Source organism: Cibotium barometz, chromosome 31 (genome assembly GCF_041138505.1).
Source record: "Cibotium barometz isolate CiBa-2024 chromosome 31, ASM4113850v1, whole genome shotgun sequence".
Classification (NCBI taxonomy): Eukaryota; Viridiplantae; Streptophyta; class Polypodiopsida; order Cyatheales; family Cibotiaceae; genus Cibotium; species Cibotium barometz.
Genome location: NC_141076.1, coordinates 27466714 through 27480516, shown reverse-complemented (window position 1 = coordinate 27480516; position 13803 = coordinate 27466714). Strand labels below are relative to the sequence as shown.

Sequence of the window (13803 nt, the reverse complement as noted above, 5' to 3'; positions counted from 1 at the left end):
TCGTTTATTCTATCATGCCTGGAGGGAGATTGAGGAGACGTAGCATGGAGGGGATCATCCGAGATTCTAGGCTTAGTCCAGTGAGGATTGTTGGTCGTTCAAGAAAGCATTGGTTCATTGACCCTTCTCCTCAGATAGTGATTGTGACATGTAAGGAATTGATCGTAGTAATCACAACCTTAGGCTAACTAAACTTCACTTAATGATGCTTAAGAGATAGACAAATGGTGTGAATGCAATGCAATGCAGCTATATTAGATGAATGGGTTACAATGAGATCTAAATAGATATATGATGCTGTCCTAGATGAAGATCCTTCACGGGAGGAGAGGGATAGGCTGAATGCTGATGATGAGGACTGTTCCTTGCTCCAATGTTGAGGTCCACCCTTTGATGCCGACTTCCCTCTATGTAGGAGGTAGGAATGATGAACTATGTGCTGAATATGCTGGCTATATGCTGATCTGCTTCTCCCTTGCTCCATGGATGAGAAACGCTGAGGAGAGATGAGATCATGGACTGAATATGCTGTCTATGATGATTGTATGCTGAGTGAACTGCTGTCCCGTTGACTTCCCTTGTATCCTGGGAAGGAAACGCTGAAGAGAAGCTGAGATACTTGGAATTGCTGAGTGAACTGCTGTCCCGTTGACTTCCCTTGTATCCTGGGAAGGAAACGCTGAAGAGAAGCTGAGATACTTGGAATTGATGCGCTTCTATATATATGTGTGAATGATGCTGGTCAGCCAGCTCCTAGATGCTCACAACCTGCCCATAAATGCCATAAATGCTCATAATACTTGTCGGCTGCCACCTACTTGCTGTGTCGGCTGCCACCATAAATGCCTATGAAGCCTAATGAAGTTTAATGTGCTGCTTTAGATGATGTACTCAGCCTATACTGCAAGATACATGCATGAATACCATGCTTAAATGCCTGATAAAATGCTGGAAAATACCAGATAAATCCCGATTAATTCCTGATTAATGTTTATGATGCCATGTCACTTGTACACCTTTCGGGTGTGCACGTGATAGTGACTCATGGCTCTTGGTGTTTGTGGCTATATGGTGGTAGTCCTATCAGATATCTTCAGTGGGATCCAGGAGAGTGGGAGTGGATTGATGCTTTCGATCCATTAAAAAGCCTTCCCTTTTTTAGTTTCACGGTCCGGAATACCAAGCTTCTCCTCACTCGACAGATGCATATGATCCCTACTCTCAGGCCTCATTGGGAGAGTTACGATATCTCTCCAGTGATACAGTGCAGATATTGGCATAGTCTTTGGCATTCATACAGAAGGAGCCAGATCTCTCATTTCTTTTGGTTATTTTTACATGGTGGTCTCCCCACCAATCAGTGATCGGTTTTCGGTGTAGCACCTACCTGCCCTAGATGTGCAGCAAATTCTGAGATTGTACAGCATTGTTTATGGGGATGCAACATTGCACAACAGATTTGGGTTTCTATAGCCCAACTTATGGGCGAATTGAGTGGCTACGCCATGCATGTGACTTGGGGGGCAGTTGCTTGGCTCTCCCAGTCCGGTCCACAGCTTTTTTACAAGGGCAGTGGTACAAACTCTGCTATTTTCATTCGCAGAGGTATTGCCCAACATGGTTTATTGCAGGATGTCCGTCACTCTGATTATACACCCCCCAGACAGAGGATTGACACCAATTGGGAGATTGTTGCCAGTATTATAGCATGGCAGATCTGGAGAGCTAGATGCACGGAGGGTATTGAGGGTGTCCAAATTTTTGGGTCTCAGTGCGTTAGTACTATATGGAATGACATCATCCATACTCTCATGGCTATTTGGGCTCGTATTCAGGGGTCCTCTCGTTCAACGCAAGCATAGCGTGTTATATTTATGAGGGAGTGGGACCATGGCATTTTCTTTTCCTCTAGTCCCACAGGTCTTTCATGGCATCATGATGCTTCTCAGTGGTTGAAATCACCTTACATATTGCGGTGACTCTATTCTTTTCCGGCTTACAGCCGTGATTGTTGTATGCCTTTTTCATACTTAATAGAAGTCTCTTTCTTGAAAAGAAAAAAATCAATTCTAGCCCAGAAATCGACTGTGGCTCATACCCGTTTCTTTCTTTCCTTTATAGTACTTTTGCGCCCCCTTTTCCATGCAATAGACATCCACCCCAGCCCCAGGTGACCATTGCTCAGTTCTTCGGACCATGAGAGGACGCCCCACCAGCCATGGATGACATACCCTCAGCCTCATTGAGCCACATTCTAGAATGCCCGACCCCCCGCCAGACCCCACCCTAGTGTGGCTCAAGACCGTGCCATGGCACTACAGCGAGCCCGACATCCCCCACTCCCTGGACCTCGCTAGCAACACAAACATCAGCCCCAGCTTGAGGAGATCTTGGAGAGGCACAGAGCCACCTTCCCACACCCGGCGGATCCGCAGAGCCTTCTACAGGCTAACCCCATGCTTGATATCCTTGATGGCCCCCTCTTCCTACCGGGGGGTTAGCTGCATAGGTTGTATGATGATGATGGTCCCACTTTGTATCATATGGCTCGAAATTTGACATTCCTAGCTCATAGCTCTAGTCGTTGTTTTCTTTTGTACCATGATGAGATTACATGGACACTATTGTATCACTTTTGGTCTCATAGACCCACTCGATCTTTTGAAGATGTTTGACTTTCTCTCTCTCTCTCTCTCTCTCTCTCTCTCTCTCTCTCTCTATTATGAGATCCGAGGAAAATATCACAACCTCTTCCGAGAGGGTTTTGGGCCGTTATGCAAGGTCATGGAGTTTGAGGATCAGAGATGCCTGGGATTGTTTCTACTTGAGCTCAGGAGACACAGAGAGACCCTCTTGGCAGACAGGAGGCCGAGCCATGATGTACCTAGACAGAGGACCCTGACAGATTTCTTCGGCACTAGCACCAGCAACCCAGCCCACACATCTCCTGATACCTCCTCCATTGGGCCATCAGGGCACCGATCACTCTCCCAGGGAGTCACCACTGATAGAGCAGTTATCTTATGTCGTGCGCGTCGGCCACGCCCACCAAGATCCCGACCACGGCATCCTCACCATCGCCACATCAGAGCCATTATTGCTCGGCATTGGAGGCGCCTACCTCGCTTCTACGACCTCTCCATTCTAGACAGTCCCATGGCGGAGATACTTGATCTAAGGAGAGGGCAACACTTCAACTGATCAGCATACATGGATCTACCTAATGAACATTTTTCAGTATTTTCCAGTATTTTCTACTCAGTATCATCTCGGAGTCTTACAGTTCTGTTCTTATAACTGTAGGACAATCAGTTTATTGTACTTTTTAGTCTCATTTAGTTGTTCTCTTTGATGAGACACCAACTTCAGATGTACTCTCAATTTTGGTCTCATAGTGCACTATGGCCTCTTAGAGACGTTAATATATCATTTCATTTTCTCTCTCTCTCTCATGGCGTGAGCACCTTCACCCCCCCCCTTCCTCTGTTCACCTTGTGCGCTTGTGGCTGCCCTGCTGTGTACGGAGCTCACACCCCTCCCCTCTGTTTGAGCTGTGCCCTGTTTGCACTGCGCTGTTCACTGTTGCGCGCCGCACTGCCTGCTGGAGGCATACATCAAGATTGTGGAGGACAACACCAAGAAGGCGTTGGGCAAGCAGAAGAAGGTATTGGACAGGATCCTGAACCAACATGAAAAACAGATGGAAGGCCTCCGCAAGGAGTTACAAGGCAAGAATAACAAGATTGAAGAACTAGAGGCAAAGGTGAACCACCAGGAGGAGGAGATTCAGACACTGAAAGAGATCCAAATGCAACAACAGGCAAAGCCAGAGGCCACCCCAATGATAGGCACCAGCAAGAAAGATTGGGTGGAGGTGGTGAAGAAGCACAAACACCCTCAGAGCATCATACATGATGAGACTCTCGAGGAGGAGAAACGCAGGAAGGATAGGGCCCTCCATGTGCAAATGCGGGGGCTACAGGTGGGATCTTCCCCCAAGGCAGGTGCCATGACACTTTGCTAGATGATAGGAGTGGACAGGACCCCGACCCCCCCTACACACCCCCCCCCCTTCTTTGCAGATACCTAAAGGGCAGGGAAGGATATGACACGAGAGCAGCCTCTCATCATCAGATTTCCTGACGCCACTAGCAGATAGGCCTTCTTAGACAGACGGGCTGCCCTCAAGGGCACACAGGTCTACATGGGGGATGCTCTCATCCACATGATGTTGTTGGCCTTCCGCACAGAGCCATTGCAATCTTTGAGCATCTGCACCAGCTGCACACAAGTAATACAACAACTGAATGAAAAAACTTATGCTCTATGCTGGTTTGCCAGTATGCATGTTGTTGCTCAGCTCACAGAGAGCTGGTCTTTTGAATCACACACAGAGAAGTTCACTTCAAGAAGAAGTAGCTCCCACACTTCACACAGTCACAGCTGCACTTTGGCTACTTCTGTTCATGCTTACACAGAGCTCAGAGATAAAATGGCTGCTGTTCACTGCCTTGCTACCATTTGGCTGCCTTGATGTGGAGCCTTTGATTACACAGCCACAAATGGCCATCACATCTAGCTCAGAGCTTCCACTTTGGTTCCTACCTAGAGACCCGGTACAGAGAATTATCACAATGCAAGATCCATGCGAGGGATCACTTGGAGAAGGTTGTGGATCACTTGGAGAAGGTTGTGGAACTCTTGTAGAAGCCAGAAGGAGAAACTTGGATATAGGCCCATAGAGTAAAACAGAGATTTTTTTTGCAAAAAGGAGACTTCTATAAAGTATGAATAGATCATACATCACGAGAAAGCCTCACTATATCACCTCACTTTCCTTTATTGGATCAGGGCTTATTAGATGGTTGGATTTACTGAACAGGAGGAAGCTTGGTCAATCATTCCTTTGAGTCTTCTTTTATGTGTTCCATATGCAAACACCAAGCATGCTTATTAATGATACCTAGCGCAGGTGCTCAAGTGTAGGGAACCCTCCTTTCACAAGATGTACTATTACTTCAAGGTAAGACAAAATCATCCCTTTGAGTCTTCTTTTCTATGTTCCATATGCAAACACAGAGCATGCTTATTAATGATACCCAACTTAGACTCTCAAGTTTAGGGAACCCCTCCTCCCCCAAGCTGTACTATTACCTTTTCCCAAAACATATTGAGCTGCAGCCACAGAAATCAAGCCCTGATTTGCTTCCTCCGTTGTTACAGGGAGATCTAGAGCCAAAGTTGACAATCCAAGTGATGTCGCCAATGCTAATGGAATAGGGATCCACATAAGCCCACCCAGAATGTATGCTTTAAAAACAGCTTTTGGCTTAGCTGCAATGGCACTCTGTAAATACATCCAAAACAAGCAGATTAGCACTTCAGCTGATACACACAGAATTTGTGGAAAAAAATTCTACTCGAGACAATTAAAGTGTGAAAGCAATAAGCATCTCATCAAAACTCTTGTTGAAAAGTCAGACAGCTCAAAGTCTCCTTATGCCGAGGACTTCGCACATCCTACATGAAACTACTATTGTGTGGTTTGAAGTTGTTGATAGGCAAATATAAAAAAGATGTGCGAATCACAGATGCTGTGGTTTGAAGTTGTTGATAGTCAATCTGGTTCTCAGCAGTTGTGGAGCCAATCACAGATGATGTGAAGTGGGCCAGGCAAATATAGCAAAAAGGGCTTAGGGTTTGGGGTGATATATGGGATGAAAGGAAAGCAGATTGGAGAGTATGGGGAGAGGTGAAGGAACAATTTCAATCACATGACAGAGACCTAACTGTCGTGAGGAAAAGAATAGATTTGTGGCCTAACACTCTGGTTTTCCAACTGCAGAGACAAGGAGCGGATTGGAAGAGGTATTGGAAGTCAGGGGATACACCTCTTCTTGCTGTAGCTAAGGTGCACAGAGATGAAATCTCCACGGAATTATGTGCTAATCTCAATGGAAAATGGGGTGTTAAATGGGGGAAGCAAAGATGGGAAGCAGCTTTTGGGGAGGTGTGGTGGAGTCCACTGAAGCCAAAAATCAAAGCCTTCAAGTGGTTGTTCATGCATCAAGGGACGTGGGTTAAAGCAAAGGTGAGACATTGGTGCAAAGATAACCTCATCACCAGTCTGTGCAATCAGTCCTTGGAGACATTCTGGCACCTTTTTTGGAAATGCCCAAAGCTGAAAAGCTTTTACTCTCGAGCCAAACAGTGCTGCCAGCATATTTTGAATATAGAGGTTCATGTAGTGAGCTAATGTTGATGCCTTTGGATAAGAATCCGAGCTGGATTTTTTGGATAGTCATGCTATGGAGTATTTGGAAATGCAGAAACAATCTGGTCTTCAAAGGTCAAGGGAGGATTAACCAAGTTAAATCACTCATGGTTTATGAAATTGCTGATCTTGATAGTGCCAAGTTAAATGCAATACTGCACTTATTATTTTGAATGGTGGCTAGTGTTGAATAGCAGGTGGCCCGCGATAGATATCACAGATTTGGATGGGTTCGCGAACTGGGCACAGCAGAGGCGGATCTTGCCACAAGCAACGTGAGAGGAGGTTGAAGACAAGTGCTTCTTCACGTCAATGAAGGGCTTGTTGGAGTTGGTGGATGCAGTCGAACACTGCTAGGAATTTGATGGACCGGATAATGCAGAAGTCTTCAAATGCATGTTCAAGGAGGTGGTAGACATGTGCATCAAGTAGAAGGGGGCTGAATTGCTGGCTGTTCCACATGTCCTACGTGAGGATTTTCTTGTGTAGGGGCTGGCTGATCTGAATCCCCCCTAATTGCAATGGGCAATAGCCCATCAAACATGTCCTGTATGCCTATATCATTACTTTTATACAAGCTGTACATGGGGTGAACTGAATTTTCAGCAAATACCACATCTCTATTGAGAAAAATCCGGCGTGTTGCTGGATTATAAAGACCGTATCCTTAGCTCTCATTGCTGTAGCCCACAAAAATGCATTTTATTGCTTTATTATCTAGCTTTGTTCGGAGTTGTTTTGGCACATGTGCATATGCCAAACGCCCAAATGTACGCATATAATACACTTTTGGCTTTCGGCTATACCAAGCCTCAAATGATGTTATGGTTTTCAAAGCTTTTGTTGGACACCTGTTCAGCACATGAGTTGCACACATTATAGCTTCCATCCAAAAATTGTGAGGCAACTTCTCTGCTTTCACTATGCATCTTGACATCTCCATGAGAGATCTGCTTTTCCTCTCAGCTACACCATTCTGCTATGGTGTATAAGGCACAATACATTGGTGTTTGATGCCCTTCTGAAGCATATAATCCTTGAATGTATTTGACATGTATTTTCCACCTCTATCGGAGCTGAGTGTTTGGACTTTACATCCACACATAGTTTCAGCCATTGCTACAAAGTGTTGAAAGCATGTAAACACCTCTGTTTTCGCTCAAGGGGTAAACCCAAGCAAACTTGGAGTAGTCATCAATGAATGTGACGAAATAAAGATGCCCCTCTATGGATGGTGTTTGCATTGGACTACATACATCACTGTGTATGAGCTGTAATTTACTTTCAGCTCTAACAGGTCCATCCCTGGGGAATGGTTTTCGATGCATCTTTCCCAAAATACACCCCTCACATACATGTCTTGTTGGAGACTCAAGAGGCGGCATATTATCAACCATATGATGCTTCTGCAAAAGCATCAAACTCCGAAAATTTACACTCCCAAAACGAGCATGCCAAAGCTCTGCATCATCCATAGCAGGAGTGTGGGCAACCACTGTATGTGCATCATAAGTACGCTTGTCATAGTTGTCCAGCTTATACAAGCCTTTGTACCGTGTTGCGGAAGTGACTATTTCATAACCCTTTGATGAGTCTTTCACCAAATACTTCCCATCTTCAAATTCAAACTTTAAACTTTGGTCCTTTATGGCTGAGATGGAGAGCAGATTTTTCTTTATCCCTGGAACATGCAACACTTTTGTCATACATACATTGGTACCATTGGCTGCAACAAGTATGACATTGCCAATTCCTTTTATTGGATAAGTGGTATGATCTGCACATGATACAGTGCGGCCATTAGAAGCATAAACCAAGTGCTAAAATACATCTTTGCATGAAGTGATGTGGTTCGAAGCACCACTATCAAAATACCATGATACATCTTGTCTGTCACATGCAATGCAAGACATATCATTGTCTGAAGCACTTGGTGTGTCACTAGTGCATGTGACCAAAAAAGTGTACTCTTCCTGAATTACATTAGCCGATTGCTCTGCTTTGTCATTAGAAGAGTCTGCTACTGCATTACCTGCATCTTTCTTTTTCTCTTTTGCAATCCGCTTTCTACATTCATTGATGTAGTGGCTAGATTTATGGCAGTAGTGACATTTGCCCTTCTTTTTAGGCTTGTTTGCATCCCCTTTGTTAGATTTTTTACGACCAGAAGAGGGCTGTCCATGACAAGTCTTACTAGACTGGTGTCCCCCATGCTTAAAGCTCTTTGCTTTACCTTTATCCTTGGTTGTAAGTGCCTTGTCTCCACCACGGTGGCTAGATAGGTTTTCTCTTCCTGCAAGAGTAAACCCACCAACCCTCCTGATACATTGCTTCCAATGTGTCCCATGCATTGGTGGCTGCAAAGCGCCGAGGGCCATCAAGCGGGTGGAGCAGAAGCGACAGGGGTCCGGACAGAGGTATGACAGGCGACGGACGAAACTTGCAGCTGCGCGAGCAAGTGCTGGCGACGGAACTGCAGAAGCAGTCGACGGATGGAAACTCCGAGAACAGGAACCGTGCTCTGATACCACTATTGGGACTCACACACTCACACACAGATCAGGGTTTCTTGCAGATTAGGGTTAGCTACAAAAACAAGAAGCTCACACAAAGAGAGAGAGAGAGAGAGAGAGAGAGAGAGAGAGAGAGAGATGATATAATGAAATGATATATTAACGTCTTCAGAAGGCCAAAATGACCTATGAGACCAAAAAGGTTACAACAATTGGTGGATCTGATACAATGTCTGTGTAAGAAAAGCTAAAAACAACTAAACAACTAACTGAAACTGAAACAACTATGAGGAAAAGTACGGTACTAGGAGCTCCTAATGGATAACATCTGGGAGAAAAACTCTAGCAACAAAGGTAAGCATCATACACATCACTATCCAAAGATGTCTCTCATCGGTCGATGGCGGATATCCTCAATGTCCTCCATGGTGAGTACTCTGACTGGACTTCTCCCATGCCGTGCTAGTATGGTCCTGATCCTCTGTTGTAGTCTTCGCCGGTGTCGAGATGGGCCTCTAATCTTGGGGCGCCTGGACCGCCCCAGCTCTATAGCCCGATCAATCAGTGTACCTTTGATGCGGCTATACTTTGGGGCTAGCTACAATGCCTGCCGGCCTGACTGCTCAATCTTTGGTCGAAAGAAGTCTGTAATCTGCCTCTGTAGGTGTCTCTCCCTCTCTGATCCGAGAGAGAGAGCGACGCACAACTGATCCGGATAATCGATGATCCGCGAGAGAGAGAGAGAGAGAGAGAGAGAGAGAGACAATCATGGGCTTTCTTGCTTGATGGTTGTTGTGAGCAAGTAGCAGATCCATTTGGGAGTCTCGTGCTTGAGGGATCTCGAGGAAGAAGAGACGGCAATATCAGCAACGTTAGAAAGAAAGGTAGCGGCGGGAGAGCTGAGTGAGGAGATATGGCGGCAAATGGTGCAGGGGCGTAACAACATCTTCTCGACCTTCCTTCTCGGGGATACTTCTTTTCATCGACGACAACTGCTGCTGCCGTGTCGGCTCCGGTGCTGATTTAGGGTTTGCAGCTACTGAATTAGGGTTTGCAGGTGCTGAATTAGGGTTTTCAGGTGCTGAATTAGGGTTTGAGAGAACGGGTTTTCTTTGCCTTTGTACATGGATTTGGATGACCCAGCTGCTGCTATTGGTGGCATGGCTGCCAATAGCCTTAACATGGATCTTATTGAGGAGATGATCGAGAAGGATGTGGGTTATGCTTCAGATGCCTCGGAGCAACAAAAACGTCAAAGGCTTGATGTTGATGCAAGCTACACTCCGGTGAATGTTGGAGAGAATGCAGAGGAAAGTTCTCAGGTACCTTCTCCGGAGTTTGCACGTTTGCTGCACATCACTGGTGAGCTTCTGCAAGAATATGTGAAGGCAAATAGCGTGCAAATGGCTGCAGTAGATAATGGTGGTGTGGCTGATGTATGCATGGAGACTCCTTTGTTGCTACAACAGGTAGCAGATTTTCATGATCGTGCTGCTATCTTCTCTTTACTGGGCGTATTCCGTTGTTGCCTCGTCTTAGAGCATGGTTAGGCCGCTTGGTGTCGCCTGAGGCACTTGAGGAGATTTATGATGGTCCGAGAGGCTTTTATGAAATACTTTTTCGCACTTCGGAAGCCCGTAGGGCAGTCTTGGAGCAGGTGCCACTCTTTTTGGATGGGCAGTTGGTTCATATGGTTCTGTGGAAGCCTATGGCAGAGTACCAAGATATGTTGCGCCAGGCTTGCCCAGTTTGGGTTGAAGTGAAACAATTCCCACCAATGTTTTGGCGTGTTTTACCAGGTCTCATGCGAGGTATCGGTGATGTCTTGGTGGTGCCTCGAATGACATCTAGAAACCGAAATCGTCTATGCATGTTGTGGAATACTGGGAGACCTAGGCCGACACATTTGCGTGTCAATATGGCTGGGCTGCAACCTTTAATGTATGAATTGAGGTGGGATACATTTGCTTGCCACTGTTTCAAATGTGGTGAGATGGGCCACTTTGTCTCCGAATGTCCTAAGAAAGAACAAGTTGTTGCTACCAAGGATATCGTTGATGGGCAGTTGCCCGTGGAAGATGAGCATGATGCTCCTTTACATGATGCCCAACACATGGATGTTCAGAATGAGGTTGAGCAGCCATGGGTGGAAGTACGTGGTAAAAAGACACGATTTGTTGCCCTGCGGGGGGATTTCTCAGATGTTGTTTGGCGGGGGCCTTTGCGTACTCATCAGGGGCCCTTACATACATATGCTTGTCGCCCTTTGGGTTCAGGTGCCCAGCAACAGACCAGGATTGAGAGGCCGGGAGGCCAACTTTCTCAGGGTACAGGGGCTCTTGGGGTGGATAGAGTAGAACGCTATCCTATTAGAAGTCGCCTAACAAAAGAAGCACAACAACAATTGCCTCTTGTGTTTGGTTTGAAGGGTGAGGTCATCTCGCCATGGGATGGTCATTACCCTTCGGCACGTGCTCGGGAACTCCAAGGGCAGTCTGAGATCACAAATACCACGTCTAAAAATGCAATGCTTCAAAAGGTATTGTCTTGGGCCTAGTACATGGCCTTGTTGATTCCTTTCCTGGGAAGGCTTATGAAAATTGTACAATGGAATGTAAAGGGTATTTCTTCGCGCCAAAAGCAGTTCAAGCTTTGGCGTACAACTTTTTGTCATGGTTGGGATGTTTTGTGTGCAATTGAACATAAGCAGCATAAGTTGGCTGGCAAAGCCTATGTATATAAGGGGTTTCATGTTTTCTACAGCGGACATCCTGCTTCGCAATTAGGTGTTATGTTTGCTGTTCGTTCGCAGTTTCAGCCTTCTCTTGTGATTCAAGATGTTCATGGAAGATTTCTAGTGATACAGATTGTTTGGGATGATACGCCTTTATGGTTGTTAGGGGTGTATGCTCCAAATAATACTCGTGCACGCCGTTTGCTGTGGAATGACTTGTGTGCTCTTTCAATCTCTCATCTTGGCTTTGTGATGGGAGACTTTGATATGTGTGTCTCCAGGAAGCAAGCCACATCGCCTCATTCTGTAATGGATGGCCCGGAGAGAATGGCGTGGGAAGCTTTTGCAGCAAGGTCGCTAAAACAAGACATGTGGTCTTGGTTGCATCCAGATGAAAGGGGTTACACTTATGCCTCACAACAGTTTCGGGGCACTTATGCTAGATTGGATAGGATGTATATTTTACATCAAGATCTCTTTTTGCCAAAGGTTCTTACTATGATGGTTGATCAGCAGCAACAGGTTTTCTCGGATCATTGGCCGCTTGTGTTTGAAATGGTCTATCATCCTGTGGATGCATATAAAGGCTTGTTGGGACGCTTGCCTTTGCGCTTAAATCACACTTTTTTGGAGCATGAAGTTTTTGATGTTTATATGCGTCAGTTGATATGACATTTGTCCGCAAGAGTGTCCATGGCTGATTATCATGCTTGGCCAGTGTTCCTTACCAACACTCGAAAATTAGCATGGCATTATGGTCCTGCTAATGCCTCTATACAAAAACAGCATGTGGCTCTTCTTGAGTCGCTTTTAAAGGGCTTGCAGGCGTTCATGTTTACTGACTCTATGGATGCTGAAGTTGTGGATGCCATAGAATGGCTGAAAAAGGAGCTATCTAGGGTGCAGGAAGCACAATATATTCGCTTTAAACTACTTGCACGTCTTGATGCTTTGCGGGATGCTAACTGCCAATCTCATCGCTTCTATGATAAGTTGCATCAAAAACATATGCGTGAGAATATTGTTAGGCTGATGGATGCCCAAGGAAACCTTGTTACTCAACCTTCTGAGGTTATTCAGCATTGCATCAGGTTTTATGAAGATTTGCTTGCCCCTCGAGAGGATGTCTCACCGGCTGTCCTGACTGCAAGGGAGTCATTGTTTGCTGAAGTACGATATCAAGTTGACCCTGATGTGGCGGTTCAGCTTGATGCTCCTGTTACTCAAGGGGAAGTGGAAGCTGTTCTCTCCAAACTTCCCATGGGAAAGAGCCCTAGTTGGGATGGTTTGACAAATGAGTTTTTCCGAAAATATGCTGATCAGCTTGCAGAGCCTTTGACGCTTATTTGTCAAAGGGTTTGGGATGAGGGATATATGCCTGCCAATTGGAAGTTGGGCATACTTCGTTTGTTGCCCAAAGTCCCTTCGCCTACTTCTTTGGCTCAATGGCGCCCGATCTCACTTATGGGTATTATGTATAAAATCTTTACAAAGATTTTTGCCAATCGCTTGCAGAAGGTGCTTCCTACTCTTATGCATGGCAGGAATATTTTGCATAATATTCTTAATGTTCAAATTGGAGTGGATTATGCCAAGGCAAAGAAGCAAGAGATTGTGATGGTGCAGCTGGATCTTGAAAAAGCTTTTGATCATGTCAGATGGTCTTTCCTTTCTCAGTTAATGACAGCCATGGGCTTTGGTCCCAAAATGGCTAATTTGGTGCATTTACTTGGCTCTGGCTCTATCACGCGGATTATGCAAGACACAGTGTGGTGATCACAAATGCAAGTCAACCCTTGCATGTGAGTCACATCCATATAATATTGAAGTGCAAAATCTATATGGATAGAGTGTCCTTTCACACTTGATATCCAAGGGGAAAAACTACATGGGAAAAAGTGCCCTCGGTTAAGCCCTGTTCACACGTAGCACTACTATAAGTGAGCATATGCCTACATGTATGTGCATATCCTCAGCAGTTCTGGATTTGCATAAGGGGCATAGAGTCCTCTACAGTACTATTGGTTCAGCATGTGGTTCAGCCTACATTCGGTCTTCCTCGTCCTTGCGTTTGGCAATCCACAGTCATCATTCACATCATTGGACAAAGTTCTCCAGAGTAATACAAGCAAATACTTTTGCTTAAAGGGAGAGGAGGGGGAGGGGGGGTTCAATTGGTAATTGGGACCCAATTTGGTGTCAACTATCATCTTCTCTCTCTCTCTACTCTTCTCTCTTAAAGTAAAGTGGATTGCATAAGCTCATAGGTTTAAAGAAGGCTT

The 13803-nt window shown here is 45.5% G+C and overlaps 1 protein-coding gene across 2 annotated transcripts in view; it reads right to left on the bottom strand.

Moving 5' to 3' along the window:
- LOC147620688 (urea-proton symporter DUR3-like) overlaps positions 1–13803 on the bottom strand; it is an 87617-nt gene that overhangs the window by 17899 nt on the left and 55915 nt on the right. For both annotated transcript variants that reach the window (XM_086824957.1, XM_086824958.1), the window contains one exon: positions 5155–5347. In XM_086824957.1, the coding sequence (XP_086681083.1) occupies positions 5155–5347 (193 nt within the window). The remainder of the gene's footprint in view (positions 1–5154; positions 5348–13803) is intronic.